This window comes from Dermacentor andersoni, chromosome 11, assembly GCF_023375885.2.
Source record: "Dermacentor andersoni chromosome 11, qqDerAnde1_hic_scaffold, whole genome shotgun sequence".
In the NCBI taxonomy this organism is placed as follows: domain Eukaryota; kingdom Metazoa; phylum Arthropoda; class Arachnida; order Ixodida; family Ixodidae; genus Dermacentor; species Dermacentor andersoni.
The window spans coordinates 105,626,869-105,643,307 of record NC_092824.1 but is presented as its reverse complement, the minus strand read 5'-3'; the positions used below and the strand labels follow the sequence as shown (position 1 = coordinate 105,643,307).

General features: G+C 46.7%; 2 protein-coding genes across 3 annotated transcripts in view; both read right to left on the bottom strand.

Moving 5' to 3' along the window:
* LOC126539266 (phospholipid phosphatase homolog 1.2 homolog) overlaps nt 1-7,961 on the bottom strand; it is a 50,307-nt gene extending 42,346 nt beyond the window's left edge. The window contains exons 1-2 of one of the 2 annotated variants that reach the window (XM_050186050.3): nt 7,167-7,961; nt 6,483-6,562 (exon numbers count right to left, since the gene is read on the bottom strand). In XM_050186050.3, the coding sequence (XP_050042007.1) occupies nt 6,483-6,537 (55 nt within the window). In that variant the 5' untranslated portion in view covers nt 6,538-6,562; nt 7,167-7,961. The other variant, XM_050186049.3, reaches the window with a different exon arrangement.
* A 4,762-nt stretch (nt 7,962-12,723) lies between these two features.
* The window catches only part of LOC126539258 (lactadherin-like), a 65,780-nt gene continuing 62,064 nt past the window's right edge, over nt 12,724-16,439 (bottom strand). The window contains exon 13 of the mRNA XM_050186036.3: nt 12,724-14,525. The gene's annotated coding sequence lies outside the window, so the exon portion shown is untranslated. The remainder of the gene's footprint in view (nt 14,526-16,439) is intronic.

Genomic DNA, 16,439 nt, shown 5'->3' with positions numbered 1-16,439 from the left:
GCGAACATCGGTTATGAGTGCTGCGGACTGGGCTTAATATGTGCGTCCCTTCTCACGGGTATCGAACGATTCTCGTAATCTTGCTCGGTGGCCGCGCCAAATCGAAACCAATTTTTTGTCTCTTTCTATTAACCACTTCAAGCTAAAAGGTATTTGCGAAAGATTACATGTCATTCTGTTCAATTAGCACGACAACGCTTTTGCATCACTTCTTTGAAAATGTTCGACAGTAATACACATTTAACAAGTATACGACGGTATTGCGAGATAGTACACACGGAGGCGGAAGGCCGAACAGCTAAATTATTGCGAAAGACTAACCATTTTAATAACATGTGGTGGTGCGCTGCGGCGTACAACCTCAATAAGGCGCTGCGTGTTGGGTTTCTATAGATTACACCGACGCGAGTTAGAAAAAAAAGAAATAGTTCATAAACGCCTGTAGCGCTTACGTTCTTACATCAACCGTCCGGTGGTTAGATAAAAACACGCAGTGGTATCGCTTACCCGTACATACTCGAAAGTAAGGTGAATATAAAAAAAAATGTATTTTGCGGCCGCGTTTGATACGGTTGTCCTGCTGTATACGGCCCCCCATTACGTGTGGCAAGGTCGTTACAAACCCTGCTTTGCTCGTTCTTCTGGTCTGGAGAGGCAGAGTTGACCTGTAGCGCGGAGCTCGGGAAATCGCGATCTCGCGGCGGATGATTTTCCTTCCCCACAGCGTCTGTTCGCTGCCGGCTGTTTGCCCTGCGGTTCCCGTTCTGCCTCTGGCAGGGTGATCAGTGTCGCGCGCGTGACCCTGCATGCGATATATATATAGCCTTGGCAATCATATGCGCCACCTGTTACCAGACGCACGCCTAACTTGCGTGCTCCAATTTTATGTGGTGGAACCTTCTTTGCCATGCATAGCAGGTCTGTCCTGATGTGCGGACGTCCTCGATGGTCGCGCTGTGATTAGAATGACTAAAGCCCCTTAAACTTCGTGAAGTAGCGACACTCTCCTCCTCCGCCTTCACTCCTCCTCGTTTCTCCTCTCTTTCACGCTCCCTCTTCGACCGTGGCGCCAACATGCGCTCCTCGCCACTACGTAGACGCTTCTCGAGCAAAAATGGCGCTGATGCACGGCGCGAGGGCCCACGTGATGCTATTAGGCCAATAGCGACGCGGCGTCGGCCAGAGCGCGCCAGGAGGAGGCAGCATTCTTCAAAGCGTGACACTACTTTACGAAGTTTAAGGGGTTTTAAGAATGACAGAATTGTTGCTCCCTATATAGTTCGCATGTACCTATATAGTTCGAACGTGCGCATGCACCACACACGTTCCAGTTGTGTGTCGTGTAGCGCGATGAAGACAGGCACCCTTCATTGCCATCTCTACGACTTGATGCTGCGTTTGGGGTGAGGTGTGCTCAGCAGTTGTGATCGACTATTGAGCGGACGGACGCGTGGTACCAACGTCGGTGTCTCCCTACCGGCCCCTTTAAGTCCAACCAACATGTGCTGAAGCTATACAATAAAACCTCATTGCAATAACGAAGTTGGAGAAGCTAGCTTCACTTCGTCATATATCAAATACATCGTTATATCCGCTATTACGTGAACCGCAATATGAACCTCTATGAGAATTTCAATGAGAATTTCAATTCGTTATATACAGGTTTGTTATAACGAGGTTTCTACGAAGTCTGCGCCGCAACCGGTAAGAAGCAGTTGCAGCAGGACAGCGTCTCCACGCTGTTTCCATTTCATGAACAGTTCCGCTCTTAGATACTATCGTTTCTATTGTAGAAGTTGTTCTTCCTTGGGGAATAGGAACTTTTTTGGCAGTACAGCCAGGCCGCTTCCTGTCTTCTAGCTGATGGACGCGTAGCTGAAGGGGGCGCCGCCGCGGCAGCTTTGTGGCTATGACGCCGCGTTGCTAAGCTCGAGGTTGCGGGTGCGATCCCGTCCACGGCGGCCACATCTCGGTGGGACCGATATGCAAAAGCGCTAGTTCGCTTGGATTTAGGTGCACGTCAAAGAAGCCCAGGCGGTCAAAATTATTCCGGAGTCCTCCGTTACGGCGTGCCTCATAATCCGATAGCAGTTTTAGATAGGTGCATTCGTATTCAATCACGCATTTACGCTGAAACTTCCTGGCGGCATTCAGCACAAAGGGATCTTGAATGCCACACAAACGGCTTTGCAAAGCTCAGCAAGTGTCTGTCAGATATCATGCCTATAGTATCTGTGGACCTATAGTACCTGAGGACTTGTGCCGGCGTGCTGGACTCTATCGTGTAGATAATCTGTTTTCTTAAGCGGGGCTTCGTTTTATATCCTCTCACACAACGTGTGTATTCATAACTCGACGGTTTACTGGAGTTACATGAGAGACAACTGCTTAATTGACGAAGTAACATGCAGACCTATAGCGACATGTCGCTTTTTCATTTCGCGCATATGTTTCGCGAAACATCACGTAGTTGCCAAGCTTTCAGGTGAGTATACCTTGTCCTATGTAGTTGAACGCTGTGGTCCATTTAAATAACTCAAGGAGTATAAAGAAACCCAATATAAGACCAGAGAGACCCAGAGAATAAGATAGAGTAACACGATTAGGGGTTCACGATCGCATAAGGCAGGGGGACTGTAGTTGTTTTGTGTCATATGAGAGCTTAAAATGGGACTGGCCTTTTCGATGCAGAGGACTCAACTACGCTGCGACGATGTTAATGACGACGGTAAAACTCGCCATTATTGTTAGGCCACTTTGCATGTCGATCACAAATGCCTCTAGTTTATCTCACCATGCCACTATTTGACTGAATGAAAAAGAAAAATGTATAAGAAATTAACTGCGTTTGTCGTCCGAAGCATGACTCGTAAGAAGCCGAATTTCTGCTCTTAAAAGAGAAACACTATATCGGTTTATGCGCTACATTACTATGGTGTTGGGCTGCTGAGCACGAGGTCGCGAGATCGAATCCCGGCCACGGCGGCCGCATTTCGATGGGGGCGAAATGCGAAAACACCCGTGTACTTAGATTTAGGTGCACTTTAAAGAACCTCAGGTGGTCGAAATTTCCGGAGTCCTCCACTGCGGCGTGCCTCATAATCAGAAAGTGGTTTTGGCACGTAAAACCAAAAAGAACAACAACAACAATATGCGCTACTTTCATTCATTTGGCAGGAGGAGCGTTGATTACAAGAAGGCGAAACGAAGCGCAACCTTTTCTACTTTTCTTTAAATATAATTTCGCACCGAAAGTGCAACGCCGGCCCGTCAGTGTGACGTGACGGATGCCGAATCATTCTTTTCGTATTTATGCCGCTGTGGCACCGTAAAAAAGTTATGAAAGTATTCCGAGTTCCTTTTTTGGCTCCTCCACAAGTAAATGCAATCCAGTTTTACTGATAAAAAAATTAACGAGGTAGTATAGGAAGCGCCGTCAAAGTCTGTGACGTCACAACGAGCTGTCGCGGGAAGTTCACGGTGGCGGCGCCCCCCCCCCCCCCCCCGCACCTTTGTTTTTTGCGTCTCTTCTGGCTAATCAAGCCCGATTTTCACGGTAACAGTGGCTTCTTGTTTTTTCTTGTTAATTTCTGAAGCGTAATTTACTATTACAGCTCCTCAAACGGATTCTCTCTTTAGTGTCCCTTTAAGGAACCACTCGCGCAAGCGCAGTCGCGACCACAAACGACAGTATGCGGCCGCCATTTTGGCACAACAATGAAGAGAGAGAGAGAGAACAGATGTGCGTTCTTATCGATAACGACGCTCGATGATAGGACGAAACAGGGCCAGCCGTGACGTCAGAGAGATATTGCCGACGAGGAGCGCGATTTCGCCTTTCTCGATTAAAAGGGGCAAGTTCCCCCTTCCCGTCCCTCCGCCCCCGCCCATTTTTTTTTATCTGCGGCGAACTCTCCTATCGATTATCAGTGACAGTGACGAAGAGTTCGAGTGGATTTCCACATCGCGTTTAACTCGATAAGCTCCGACATGCACACACTGCGTCTGCGTGTGACTCGGCGCTACAACAAGGGCAACGAAGCGCGGCGTTGATTAATGGCATCCGCTTATCGGATGTTACCCCGAAACGTGTGCGAACCTGTGGGATATCAGAAGACAGTGCACACAGTGAAGCAAATTCACAATCGTTGTACACTAATTAGACATTGAAAATTTTTAACAAGGATGACGGCAAGATAAGGTGGAAAGGATGACGGTCGGAGCTGCGCAATCTGACAAGTGGAATGAACAAGACAAAGAATAAATCGAAATCGTTCCGTGGGCGCTCCACATACTGTAATGAATGTGGCATAGAACGTAGTCCGTTCGGCTAGCTTTTGCGCACTACACTAACGTCCGTGTATTTTTTTTTTTTTTGCGTGTCTAAAATAAACTTCATTTCGTAACTGCACTAGCCTCGGCTTTTTCTTCTCTTATCAGTTAATATGTACAAAATGAACGCCGACAATCAGTTAGCCTAGCCCTGCCTCTTCTTTTGTAATTTCATGAGGAAAAAAAATGAGGCGGTACGATGAAATTGAAAAGAAGGAGTAATAATAGCACTAACGTTCGCAAACGCCAGTCTGTGCTTAAAATCGGAAGTGGTGTTGTGTTTGGAAATTACCCAAACGTCGGTGGGACGATTAGCACTGGGAGGACACGGGTAAAACAACGAGTGAGGCAACGCAGGGTGACGTGGGTTGGGCGCCTTTTGAAGTCAGAGAAGTGCAGAGCAAAATTAGTTTTGAGGAGAAAAAACGGGAGGCTCAGTGCGCACAAATATCTGCCTCAAAAAACGTGAACACGGAAGGGAGAAAAAGGTCAGGAAATGCGGCAACGAGGCACAGGGCAATTGAGAGTGTGAATAGACAAATCGGGGTCATCAAACAGGAAGCGAGATAAACAGATACGATAACTTGGATTCAAAGGACGGAAACAAAAAGGACGGTGGGGATTTACAAACACAGGGCACATGCCACCTCTCCCACGCCCCACCCCGCCTCCCCCTCCTCGGAAAAATATTTCTGGCTACGCCACTGGTAGGAGTGGTAGTATTACACAAGTGTAATTTAGCAATACAGCATAACTTCATATATGCAGCTCTTTAGTGTGCCTCAGGAGGGGAAACAGATGTTCGATTGAGCGCAGCACCAGTGTAAAGCAAGGAATTGACAATAGAGATCGCTTCTCGTGATGGGGTGTTTCAGGTGTTCAGCAATTATCATCGCTCCAGAAGAGTTTTTTTTCGGCGACGTCCTTGGTTTCCTTTTTACATCAAACTACGAGCACCTGGATCCCCTTTGCGCAGATCCACGTTGGCACTGAACAAGCACGTGACTTACACCGTCAGCAGTCAGGTTATTTCAGCACAACCTCGTTAAATTATCGTCACACAGTGCAAAAACAGCTCTGCAAGGGTCAGGAGAGAGAGAAAATGTCACTGAATAATTTGCAGTCGAAAAAGAAAGAAAGAAAGAAAGAAAGGAAGAAAGAAAGAAGGGAGCATCAAGGGAGCTTCAGCGGACGCATATACATCGCAGTTGCAGCTGCCGACATAATTAGTTCGCGGTCTCAGTGTACACGTACGCGTTTTCGTTATAACCCGTTTTCCCTGCGCAGCATCGTGGCAAAGATTCCTCTCTGTCGTGTTTCAAATTGCCCGAAGCGGTCACAATGCGGTCGAAGGAATGCCGACAGTCAGCACATCTTAAATGTAAAATGTTAGACGAATGTACTTGAGGCACCAGTGCGCGCTGTTATCACCTAAATACTGTTATCTTACACTATGATCGCGCACAAGCGTGAGATAGCAAGAACCCGTCCTCGATAAGCTCGATAAGAGAGCAATACATAGTGCGGACGGATCGCCGCCGCTCCCATACAGTTGCCGTGTGCGGCCGAACACATACCGGCGGCGTAATTGATTCAGGTTTGCATCACAATATGCCGCAGCGATCTGGCGACTGGTTACACAAAGTTCTTGTTGCGTGAGATCTGTTAGTGATCACTCAAGATTTGAGCCTACGTATGGATGTTGCCTAATATATGAAACCGGCTAATTGCAAGTATGTTTTTTTTTCTCGCTTCAAAACTTTTTTGTTCTTCTCTTTAATAGATTGCGTTTGGCTGTGTATAGTTCATAATGAACTATATGTGGCTTATCGCTTCCCTTCGCTTTGAAACAACTTCGTACACTGACAGCAAGTGTAGAAAAATCACGCTATGTGAGTTCGTGCAATAAACGATAATTAAGGGTTCTTTTTCCCAAGCAGTTCATTTACACCAGGACAGAGCGGTAAGAACACATTGTGATATCTCCGCGAACTTTCTATTTATTTGCAATGAGTCGGATTAGGAGTAAAGTAGGAAGAACGAACAGGAAAACAGGTTCGTTAGCCAGCGCAACAACGCCTGCTCTGATGACGCACATCATTGTTTCTGAGCTAGCCTAGCGGAAAAAACGACAAAAGAGATTAACATACCGAGGATGAGTGCATACGTGAAGACCCTCTTCATGATGCTCTTGCCGGCCGGCATGGTGCTTGACCTGTCCACGGAACCCCTGTGTGTATCAAAAAAGGAACGCGCAAGCCGGAGCTGAAACGGCTACTGGCTTCTCCGAATAACTGACTGCTCGTCTGCTACCACTACTCGCCGCGTCGTCTGCTCCGAAAGCAGCGGTGCCCGCAGTGGCGCCCTCTGGTCAGCGTCGACAACAACGCTCCCTCGCCCACAGAACAGCGAGCAGCCCATTCATTATTATTATTTTTTTCCTTTCCGAGTTCGAGCTACAAGTGCTACAAGGATATCGAAGGCCGCGCATTCGAGACAAGATTAGAAGGGGAGCTAACTGGCCAAGCGCAGGTTAGGCTGACTTAGCGTACACGTCTTGCGACGTGATTACAACACAAGACCTTACCCTGCGAAGGCACGTTCAGCTGACAGTCGTAGTCTCATCAGAATTCCGATGGAAGCATCATCGGAAGGGAGGTCGCTGCCCTTTCATCGCTAGCCACGAGAGCGAGATTTGCCCGTCGCTCGATCTCGAATGCGCCCTCCTTCTCCCACCACACAGACCCACAATTGAGCGCCGGGGAAACACAGCTGTTGACCAAGGTTGGAGGCGGGGAAACACGCCGCCGAAGGCGGTCGAATCACTCACTCACCGTCGCTTCCTGAGCTACGACGCCGCGAACCCCTCCGCCGCGAACATCGGCGAGGCGGTCAACGCACTGCCGACATCGTCGCTGTTTCGGCTGTTTCACTCTCCAATCATGGACACTCGGAGACACAGCAACGCACGACGACTTCGGGAAGTGGCAACATTTCCTCTCCCAGGACCAGGAAAGAAACCAAGAAACCAAGGCGCACGCGAGAACTTGGCGCTTTCGTGTCTTTCGTATGCAGCGGCAGGCGGCGACGCAGCCGCACACGTGACCACGGAGTACGAAACCGCCGGTCTATTTGCAGCCGCTGCCGGCGGCCATAGTCAGCTCGCGGGACTACGGATCCGCTACGTCAGTGTGACGTTGCCTATGACGCACGTCGGCCGCCGCGCCGCGCGGTCGGTGTTTGCAAATAGGCGCGCTGCCGGCGCCGGTTGCCGCCGCATTTGTGCTATTTATTTACCGTTCCCTCGGAGGAGCTGTTGGTCCTGGATTCACCGCGTGTGCGTGGCGTTTTTTGCTTTGGCGCGGCGAATCTGTCACCCTCGCAGGGAACTAATCGGGCGCTAATGTTACTCAGCGTTGGCAGCTGTCCCCGCTACTGACGGCGCTCTGCTCACGTTTCAGCTGTACGGCCTGTCGCAAAATGTCTGAGAAAGCGTGGGAGTATGCACAAAGGTGGGGAAAGGGCGGCATCGTGTTACGTGCCACCACCACCGTAATTGCTCTATATAAAAATTCTTTTATAGCCCTTGGTGCTGCAGCAGTACGCCGTTTCTTTCTTTCTTTGTTTTTTACCCTTTTCAGAAGCGCTAATGGTGCAAAGGAGAATGACGTCACATCATTAGCGAGAGCTAGCTCCTGTTGCACCCTAAGCTGGTCCTACGCAAGACTCCAGTTTCGACACTTTCAGCCGACGGCGTTCGTTAGTCGGTCGGTGGGCTGATTGGTTTCTTTCGTTCGTAGCGTCGTTCTTCCTGTCGTTCTTTATCGTTCTTTCTTCAGTGGCTACCGCGTGTGTTCGAAAGTGCGAATATTACTTGAAAACTTCTATTTCGAATCGAATTTTCCGGTTCCCAACTTGGTGTTGGATTTGTTCGAATATTTTACTGTGGTCACGTATGCCTACTTGGGGATAAAAGGAAGTCGTACATCAGGAGCTCATATCAGAATACGTGAATACGGAAAAATTGTTTCGCTGGGGATCAACCGCACCGAATTTGATTAAGTATGCCGCATTTTTTATTGCGAAGCAATACTACTTTAGGTCGCACTTCAGCCCGTTCCGTGGCGAGGCGGTGGTAGGCACCATTGACCTTTAGCGTGACCTCGCTGCGTGACGTCACACCACGTGACCTAGAGTGACGTCACACCAGCTGTGTAAAAACGGGGCCCCATCTCACGCCGTCGCGAGGCGAGGCGGTAGCCACCAACGGCGGCCTAACTCCCGCTCCTCTCACCAGGGGCACTACGGTCGGTGTGACGTCACACCAGCTGTGTAAAAACGGGGCCCCATCTCACGCCGTCGCGAGGCGAGGCAGTAGCCCCCAACGGCGGCCTAACTCCCGCTCCTCTCACCAGGGATGACTTCTCTCGACGGATGAATTCCTCTTAGATGATTCACTGTAAGCCGTAACACTAGCATGACCCAAGACTACCACCAGCCATACTACCAGCTGATCCGAGAATAACACACTATTGCTTCGCAATCACCAGGCTTAACCAAGCTAAGCCACGGCCGTTTTTTTTTCTTAAGTAACAATCTACCGACTGTAGCAATCATGCATTTTATTTAGACCGTCAATTTTTTTTAACGAAAGTGATTGAACGTTGCGCAATTTAAGAAAAGAGATTTAAGGAGACGGTGAGATTTACAGCACCGTAGGTCAGCAATAAAAACAACATAATCCTGTAAACTATACATACACTGCGACATCTAATGCGGACGAAATTGCTGTATTATACATCGCTCTCAAATATACCACTAGTTTGTGAGTAGGACTATTGCGAAACTCTCGTAAATGTTCTGACAAATTCACAGAAGCTGCCCGCTCATACATCACGCTTTCCCGCTTGACACGCTCGAACAGATGCACTTAACGGAAATACGATACCGGGTTTTGGTGCAGAGTTGCTAATTCGTGAAATTCGTGCTTCAATTTTTTTATATAAGCTTCCCGATTTCCGGAAATTACTGTGAAAAAGAAATTAAAGCAATAAATGAAAATTCAGTTTTTTTGTATTTGGTGCAATTCAGCTTCCACTTTTAAATGCAACAACTTTAACTCAAATCATTTGAGCGGTTGTCTCATAACATCACTACAGCGTTTCTTTCGTATAAGTTTGAACTTGGATAACGGAGATGGCACTGAGGTAAAGCTTCCCCTTATCTACACTTATCATAGCGTGGCTTTCAGCAAAAAAAAGAAAAAGAAAAAAAATGCTCATGCATCCGGTCAAGTTGTAGTTTCTAGAGCCCTTTGTAAGACCATCCCGAACTATTGTGACCTTTCAATTTATTTTTTCTCATGCATAAAGTGCCCAAGGAACGTACACACTAGTGAGTAACGTGAGAAAGGGCACCGAGTTCATACTACAGCGAAGCTGTATATGACTAGGATGCCGGGATTTCTTCGTCTCCGTAACCAAAAACTCAATCACAGCGGAAGGCGCACGCCATGTGTGTTCCTTGCAGCACCACCAGATGGCGTTCGCCTCCGCACATCCGCGGCGTCGGTCGTGCGAAGGAAATAAAGAAAAAGAACCAGAAAGCTCGCCTTCGCGCGAAGCGTTTGCCGGTAAACATTACAGTTGCGTGAGCTGCAGTTGCCGAGAAGCGACAACTGTGGCATACGAAGCAGGAAGTGACGTCACTACACTTTTATATGTAAAAGAAGAACCCGCCTAGCGACTGATTTCATTTGCGTTGTGATAGCGCTATGACAGAGGCCACGCATGGTTAGGACTCCAGAAGAGCAGCGTGAGCATGATGAGTGGCGATGGGAGCAGCAACGTCAATATGCAAAACGGCGGCGTGCTCATGCTAGGCATGACGCAGCGGTTCCTGCCCAAAGATACTCATGCGCATTTAGGGCGCCCGAAAGCAGCGCGAATACTATGAGCGACGAAAGGAACAGCAACGTGAAAATATGCACAATGGCGTCGTGCTCAGGCTCAGGAGGACCCAGTTCAAGGAAACGCCATATTGGTCTATCGGATCAGGTGAAACCACAGCTTCGCTGGCCAGCCATATTCACTGCGTGGATTGGAGCCCATTTTTTTAGACTACTCGTGATGTTGGAACTATAATACAGCATGATATATAGTATTCACATACTATATATCAAGAAGGTAACAAGAAACTTTCCCGTCGAAAATTTAGTCTCATTGAAAAATCCTTTATTTTACAAATTTTCCACGTCTGAATATATGATCAGTGCGTTTTTATTCGCCAGTGCTCCTCCTTCTTTTCCAGTTTTTTTTCTATTTTTTCTATCAGTAAGTCTTTCCTCTCGTACAATAACCATTCGTCTTCCTTTCAAGCGCGCAAATATATCTAGAAGCCTAACAAAAGTAAGTTTTCGTTTATATTACAAATTGTTCCCGCGAAATCTTGTAATAATTATTTTCTAATATATGTGTGCAGTCAAAGATATAGCACGTGATCTAGTCCCCCCCCCCCCCCCTCTCCATGTAATGCCAGGGCCTTTAACGGTGTTTATGAATAAATCAATAAATGCGGGGCGCACGAATATCGTCGCTATGTCCTCTTGAAAACAATTCGGGTGTTCCCTTTTATATTGCTCGACAGGAGCCCTTCCACATAGCATTGCACGTATTAAAGGAATTTTCTTCGTGCTGCCTCTCCTATACATTCGAACATGCGATACTTACAAAATTAGAACACCCCTTCTGGAAATACACCCCCTACCTAACGCTATAGAGTCACTGCGTGCCTGAAGCGAGGTTCTAAGGATTGAATGTCGCAGGCAGAAGGCTGAACGTCCTGTAGAGGCTCACCGCAAATGTACGTGTACGGAAAGAAAGCCATAGAACACGTTCTTATCCATGGCGAGGCACCGCAGCTCCAGGCGAAAGAAGCCACTGTGGTGATCGTTGAAGATCAGCCGGCGTCCAAGAACATGTAAAGGTAAGCTCGTTTGAAAGCAACTGCTTCGTTATCACGCCGCCTTGAATAAATAGTGCACAGGGAATAGGGGGGCATGTGGTGTGGACTGGGAAATTATGTCGAAATTTCTAATGCTGCATTTGTCGCCGTTGTTGTTGCTGTTCTTGTTGCTACACTTTTAAGATGCCGTGTTTTACTCGCATATATTCCTGTTTGTGCGAACTTCGCGGATACAAACCGTTCCCGCGCTGTCATGTACAGAGCGGTTGACGACGATTTGTGGATTTTATTGGCGCCAGGGCCAAATTGGCAGAACAGCACCAAACAGAGTGGTTCACTGTTTACGCGAACAGGTTGTACAACACGTGCGAACTCCCGAATAGTGCCATTAGAGTGTTCCATTTAAGAATGGAACACACTACGCTTACGCCCCCTGCGACAAGTCAACCTGTTAGCGGCAGATGTTAGCACGTGCGTGAAGATGTTTCCAGTGTATGCGACATACAACATAAGGTTGGGTTGATTGACTGATTGAATGAATCTTTGATAGACTGATAATAGCGGACATATAGTTACCAATGCCCTAGCCATCGAGTTAAAGATAGAACGGAGCGAAGGCAGTATGGGGAGAAACGGAGTCGGGTTGTATACAACACACTGTTCCACTAAGCGAACTGCTACTATATACTAAAAAACCAACTGTGAATACACGGCTTAGCACGGCATCAGTTGTAGCGAAACAAATATTTGTTTACACGCAAATAAAGTTACGTAAGGCAGAGGCAGAATGTTGAAAGATTTGCGTTAGTGTCTTACAAATCCAGTTTTACGTGCATTTGACGCACGCAGTATGCGAAAACTGCGTTTTGAGTCCTCGCTCCGCCTGTGTGCTTTCGACCGTACAAGCTTTAGTACTTTAGTAACGAATGTTTTATAGCGAACAAAATGTTGCGAGATTGCGATATGTCAAGGTTTGTCACGGCACCCGTGGCGTGAAGTGCAAGTTACCGAGCACTATAAAAGTTAGGCACACATGCATACAGTGAATACGCGAAAACTGCACCGAGAGAAAAAAAAGCGTAATGCGCACGGCCATTTTGCCTTTGGTTATCTTGAACGCCCTTCTTACTTGATGTTTATAGTGGCTTTTCATGTAAAGGTGAAGGTAGTAACTCTTTTTCTTCCCGGCCAGAAGCTTTGACGAAGGCGACGTTTAGCTGAAGCCACAAATTAGTTGACAGCTTATAAACTGTACTCAACATTCCTAATGTCTAATTTGTTCATCCAAAACTTTTTGACTGACATTTTGTTTATACACGGTGTGCGAAAACGCCCCCAAAGAGACAATGCGCTCGTTTTGTAGGGGAAACAGTACCGCGGCCGTACACCAATAACGAGACAGCCATCTAAACGCAGTACGACAATCGCTCACGTTTTCTTTCAACTGGCTATAGGGTGTTTTAATAGCATTTCAAGTGGCAGTAATACATCGTTCAACGTGTTTGTACATAACACTGCAGGCTTAGGTAACGGCAAGTCACTGGTCGCTGATCAAGAATATACTATATCAAGCGAAGGTTCATCTGCTTGGGGATCTTGTTAATCAGACTCGTGCTAGCTGCGTCATTGCTTACCTGACTTAATCAACCCCCCCCCCCCCCCCCCTTTGAGGTTAGTAAATGCAAATATACGCCGCAGGCAGCAACAGAACCATGGTTATGGATGCATTGTGATATGTCATTATCTTTACAACAAGAGAAACGAAAATACGACGTCTGCACCCATTAAAAAAGATTCGAGATATGGCCTATAACATCAATATTAAGTAGTCCCATATCATTATGTGTGTTCATAGGTTTTTTTTTTTATATATATAAACATATGTGATCATATGTGATTACTAGGTACGGATGTTCCAACACACACGTTTCTTCGCTTTAACAGGGTTCTTATTGCAGTGTAACGACTACGATAACGGTACTGTGGAGAGAGTGTCGTCTCTATGGCGCCAACACAGACTTGGGAGAAGTCGAATGACATTAGGGGAAGTGCAGACACCTTAACAGCGTGTAGAGAAATGCAAGTCCTTTCAACAATGCCTACATGCGAATGTGGCGATCAACAAGTGTCACGGTCATGGAGCAGTAAGTTAGAGAGCAAGACGGTCATACATACACGTCTGTAACTACATTACAGCGTACGAGCACATGAAACGCGCTTGAAAACATTAAATGAAGGTATACGCAACAACAAACAACACAGACGATAAGATTGAGTTTGTTTGATTTGTGCTCGTTTTCAGAGGTGGTCGGCTGCAACACAGCAAACCGACTTGAACTGCGAAGTACCCCGAACTTCCACAAAACTTCATTTCTTTCCGGCAAGACTGTCAAAACATAGCCAAGGCATGTTCCAGTACAAACTTATGTAGACAAAGCACAGAAACAGTATGGATTAAATTCATGTATCCTTGCGGTTTTCCTTCATTTAACAAAAATGGTGCTTGACAGATTTCATCGGTAAATCTACCGATTCTTTAGGGCCAGGCGCAGGCGAAAGCTGCCTTGGTGACCGCAGGACTTTCCGAGTACAAGCTCACGGAAATGTTTCCGCGAGAATTCTCAAATTTTTTTATGCGCATATAATGTGTTACCGGCGCCATTATTAATCAGCAACAATTCCGCGTGTCCATTCCCTATCATTTCCACAAGGATTGCATAAAGAATGCGTGAAATTGTCGCAGTGCTTTCAGATTATCCCGTTAGGGATATCTAACCAGCATCTCCTATATTTATCGAGACTGCTTAATGACATATCTAAAATTCGTTTGCACGATTACGAAATGTTCCACATAAAACGCACTTCACAATGGTGAGATGAAACAGACAAAACTTGCACACAAACGCAGGAAAGACAGTATTTAACAGCATACGGCTACATTCCTGAAAGACCTAAATGCTATTGAAGAAAGAAAGAAAGAGCAAAAAAGAAAGAAAGAAATAGTCGCACGTCGGTGAAGAGAAAATGAACACAGCTTCGATTGCTTGGTTACAGAATGCTTTCGCGACATCAACGACTTTCTTTAAGCATGATGCCAGCTCTGATTGCAGATCTGTTCAGCAAACACCACACTCGGTGGTGCAAGGTTGACGCTCTGACGTGAGGACCGACTGCCCATGGGCGGGAGGTCGTAGCCGTGAGCTTGATCACACTGCACGCAACTTGGGCAACTGCAAACCAGAGGAAACCGGCTCAAGTCAGCGCGCTTGCGAGGGAATAACGTGCAAGACTGGAATCGATAGAGAAATGTACATAAAACCACCAAATTATATATCAGCACGCACTGACCACCAGTGCAAAATTAGAGAATACCGGGCTATAGGACGGGCCTGTATGCCAATTCTTTTTTTGTAAGAACTATCGCTCAGTGGAATCGACTGTCATGTGGACAGGTGTGCAGTGTGAATCAAGATGTGTTCTTTTAATGCTTGTAACCCCCTGCTGTAGCGCTTTCGGGCTAAGCGGGGATATGCCTGAATAAAGAATAAAGAAAAAAGGCTACTTGATTTCGGAGCAGCAGAAGTATCGCTTGACCGCAAATTCTGCATGCTTGATTATGCTCGTGATAAGCATGTTTATTGTGTGATAAGCATGCGACACTTATCGGTTATTACGCGTTGTCAATCTAGAGCAACGTGGCAATGTAAACGTGTCATATAGTGGTGGCGTATGTAGGCTCCGTTACAGATTCTGAGACGAAGTTATTGGAGCGTGTAAGCAAATAAATTACATGCGGACGCCGAAGTATAGAACCGCAGGGCCAAGTCTACCCAGACCAGCGTCATATTGCCGTGCGAAGCGTATGCTTCTGTATTGTTTTGCTGTCACCCCTGACGTAATGTCTTTGAGCGTTATGCTGAGAAGTAAATTATCTGCACACTTCGACGTGGTCGCCGCGTTCTCGGAACTGAGCTGGTATACAGAATTACATCCATGTGTGTTTTCAACTCGAAGAAGGGGGGTCGGAGGAGGGAGGGGTGAGACGCAAGAAACGCCCATCTACCGTTCATTGGGTGTCCGCTAAAGAGCCCCAGGTGGTCAAAATTATTAAGCCGATAGCCTTAAATAGCTCATGGGTCGAAAAAAATCCAATGACCGTCCGACGTTGTGACGTCAAAATCCAAGCGCATGCATAAGTCACCAATTTTTTTATGAGAAAGAGAGCTCGATTATCTCTGTTCGCGTTGAACGGACACCCTTCTAAATGACCAATGTGGCCACAAAAGTGTCTGCGTGTAGTTTTCCCGATTTTGTTCATATTTGCCGAGCAATATGCGCGTGTTTTATGACGTTTCGAGGAATATAAGTATGCCTGCGTGAACTGGAAATAAATCGGTTGTTGAAATTTAGCGCTGTGTGTTTACCTAATTTTCCTTTCCGTATTCCTCTCATTCTGCCTGCGCGAAAATAGAGTAGAAGGCACCATATATACAAGTCCATGTAGCTAGCCTCGTCGATTAAAATGTAAAAAAAAAAAAATTCATTCAGTGAACCTGAGCTTGTGTGTCAATGGTCTTCATAGATTTGCCACGACAGTTCTAACGTGCCATTAACTACGCAGAACCAGTGTCGACGTCTAGGTGACCGAAAGAGAGAACGAGTAAGGAGAAAAACAAGAAAAGAGAAAACAGTAATCGGAAGTAACGACACATTCGAATGAGAATGTCAAAGGAATTTTATGAATTACTCGTGAGCGCGCAGGCTTTTCGCCTTCATCCTCTTTAGCGCATGCTAAAGCGACTGAGAATTTTTCTTTTTTTTTCCGTAGTTACTCACTACGGCGTGCCTCGCAATCAAATCGTGGTATTGGCACGTAAACACCAGCAAATAAAAAAAAGAGAAAAATAACGAGAGCGTCAGCAGTGCGTGTGACCACCCCACGTCACATGGTAAAAGCGAAAGCACGAAACAAAAGCGATCGAGGAAACCTTGAGCAGAGTAAAAAAAAAAAAACTATGGCGTTTTACGTGCCAAAACCCCTTTCTGATCATGAGGCACGCCGTAGTGGAGGACTCCGGAAATTTCATCCACCTGGGGTTCCTTAACGTGCACCTAATCTAAGCACACGGGTGTTTTCTCATTTC